The sequence below is a fragment of the Buceros rhinoceros genome, unplaced genomic scaffold (assembly GCF_000710305.1).
Source record: "Buceros rhinoceros silvestris isolate BGI_N320 unplaced genomic scaffold, ASM71030v1 scaffold34659, whole genome shotgun sequence".
NCBI classification, from domain to species: Eukaryota; Metazoa; Chordata; class Aves; order Bucerotiformes; family Bucerotidae; genus Buceros; species Buceros rhinoceros.
In genome coordinates this window covers 18,982-21,555 of record NW_010431483.1, presented here as the reverse complement: position 1 = coordinate 21,555, position 2,574 = coordinate 18,982, and the positions used below count along the sequence as shown (strand labels likewise).

At 47.1% G+C, this 2,574-nt stretch overlaps 1 protein-coding gene across 1 annotated transcript in view; it reads left to right on the top strand.

The window, feature by feature from the left end:
• Positions 1–482: 482 nt before the first annotated feature.
• Positions 483–2,574, top strand: part of LOC104499882 (lysine-specific demethylase 3A) — a 6,438-nt gene continuing 4,346 nt past the window's right edge. The window contains exons 1-3 of the mRNA XM_010143447.1: positions 483–652; positions 1,559–1,649; positions 2,198–2,328. Coding sequence (XP_010141749.1) covers positions 487–652; positions 1,559–1,649; positions 2,198–2,328 — 388 coding nt within the window. The 5' untranslated portion in view covers positions 483–486. The remainder of the gene's footprint in view (positions 653–1,558; positions 1,650–2,197; positions 2,329–2,574) is intronic.

Here is a 2,574-nt window from a genome sequence, read left to right as displayed (position 1 = left end):
GTTGCACCAGGGGAGGTTTAGGTTGGATGTTCTTCACTGAAAGGTTTGTGCAGCCCTGGCCCAGTCTGCCCAGGGAGGTGGTGGAGTCCCCACCCCTGGCGGGTTTCACAGCCCTGTGGGTGTGGTGCTGAGGGACATGGTTTAGTGGTGACCTGGCAGTGCAGGGGGACGGTTGGACTCTATGATCTGAAAGGACTCTTCGCACCAAAATGATCCTGTGATTCTGTAAAATGTACTGCATGAGCACTGCTAGAGCCTTCACTACTTGAAGTGTTCAATACCTGTATAAACAGCTGCCTCCTGCCTTGAAACAATCGGATGTCGGGCAGGCTGAGCCACTCGGGTGTTTCTGGAGATCGGAGCGCTCACAAAGTGCCTGCGTTCAAATGCTCAGCACGTTTTATGTGTTACCCTGTTCTGGGTGGAATTAGGATTTTTGGTGTCTAATAATTCCTCAGAATACGTTACTCTTTTCCACAGCCTGTGATGGTGTCTGGCGTGCATCACAAGTTGAACGCAGACCTCTGGAGACCGGAGTCCTTCAGGAAGGAATTCGGCCAACAGGAAGTAGATCTGGTTAACTGCAGGACCAATGAAATCATCACCGGAGCTACTGTAGGGGATTTCTGGGATGGATTTGAAGATATTTCAAGTAAGTAGTGCGATCTTCTGCTCCAGTAGTCAAATACTCAGCAGCAGTAATTTTGCCCTAGCACAAATTTGTCATCCTTAAGGGGCATAAAATATATTCTAGGCTTTTTCTCCCTCCCAGACAGTGAGTCCTCACAGTGTATGCCTGTGGGACAGAGGACTGCATAGAAACTGCCAGTCCCAGGGAGAACCCTCCTTCCAGAGTGTGTTTGGCTGCCTTTAGTCTTTTGAGGAACTGTTTGGAGAAATTTGGGGATTTTTTTCCCCAATTAGGGTGACCCATCAGCATTTTTACCCAGTTGAGTGAAACATAAAAGAGCACGTGTAGGGTTGGTGCTCACCAGGTGATTCAGTTCAGCTGTTCTACCTTGCAGGTGCCTTTTCTTCCTAAGGAACTAAAGTTATTCTGTATAAAAATGGGTGTAGAGGGGGTGAGCGTGAGGTTTGGTGTTGTTTTCACTTCTGGGTGAAAACCAACTTTTTCCAGGAGATTCCATGGCTTCTGGAGCTGTACTTCATCTCTGTGATGTAAACTTACAGAGTGTGGTGCTTGGGGCAAGAAGGGTGGGAGCTGGAAGGCTCACTTACACCTTTCTCTTCTCTTACTTGGTCTTTGGAGACATTTGGCTTTATCATCAGCTGCTCTATCCTAAACATAGAACAGTGGCCCGGGCTTGGGCAGGGGAGCTGGTAAAGGCCCCTTGTCTACCCTGAAATCTCCTGTGGTGACACATTTATCACGGCAGTAACACCCCACTGCCGTGTCAGATGAACTTCCGTGTCTCTGGTTCTGCATAACAGTTGGGAATGAACAGGATTTGAAACTAAGGGTTTCCTTGTCTTGATGCTTTAGAGTTTGAGTCGTACAACTAGGGAAAACTAAAGGCTTGTTCATGTTTGGCAACAGGTCGCCTGAGAACCGAGGAAGGAGAGCCGATGGTGTTGAAGCTTAAAGACTGGCCTCCAGGAGAAGACTTCAGAGACATGATGCCTTCTCGGTACGAATTTACAGAGAAACTGTAAAAACCCATCTGCTGGGTACCACCCCAAAGCAACGGCCTGTAGATGTTCTGGCACCTGCTCCAGCTTTGAGAAGCTGCTGGTCCCATGTGCACTGTTTTGGTTCTCGGATGCCTGACGTAGCTGGAAGTGCTGAACAAGTTTTATGATGAATCGTTACGTAGTTCTCTGTATGTATTTTGCCAAGTGAAGGGAATACCTAGAACTGCTAATGACTGGTTGGACTTTGGAAGCTTCCTATGGGCCTGAGTCATTTTGAAATCTAAGAAGTTCAGTGGAAGCTTGTTTTTTTTTTTTTTTTGCCAAATGTTTTTAAGCATTGTGATTTACTCTGAACCTAGTTGAGATGATGCTACAAGCAGACAGCATTACTGCAGGGCAGTTGGATTTGTTTATCTGCTGTATTCCTCTGTCTTGCTTGTGGTGTGTCCGGTAAACCCCCGAGGGAAGGGGTGTACAGTTTCTTGACTGTTGCAGTCTGCTTTTCCATCAGTTCCTGACATTATATTGTGCTGTGTTACCTCAGGTTCGATGATCTGATGAAAAATATCCCATTGCCAGAATACACTAGGAGAGGTGGCAAGCTCAACCTTGCCTCGCGGCTTCCCAACTACTTTGTACGACCCGACCTGGGCCCTAAGATGTACAATGCGTACGGTAAGGAACTGTTCGCGCTAACGGCATGTCCATCACACCTTCAAATGGAAACCTAGTGTAAATTACAGAATCCTTGCTGTTACAATTCGATTAATCCTGTCAGTCTGAAAATCTGATTTGGCTCGCTGGTAGGGTTTGAGTGATGTCCAGAGCATTGTGTGATCTCATGGAATGGTTTTGTCCAGGTGGTTTCCAGCCAGTAATATTTATTCCCAGTCTTCCAATGCCCGTGTGTGTTCGCAGCCA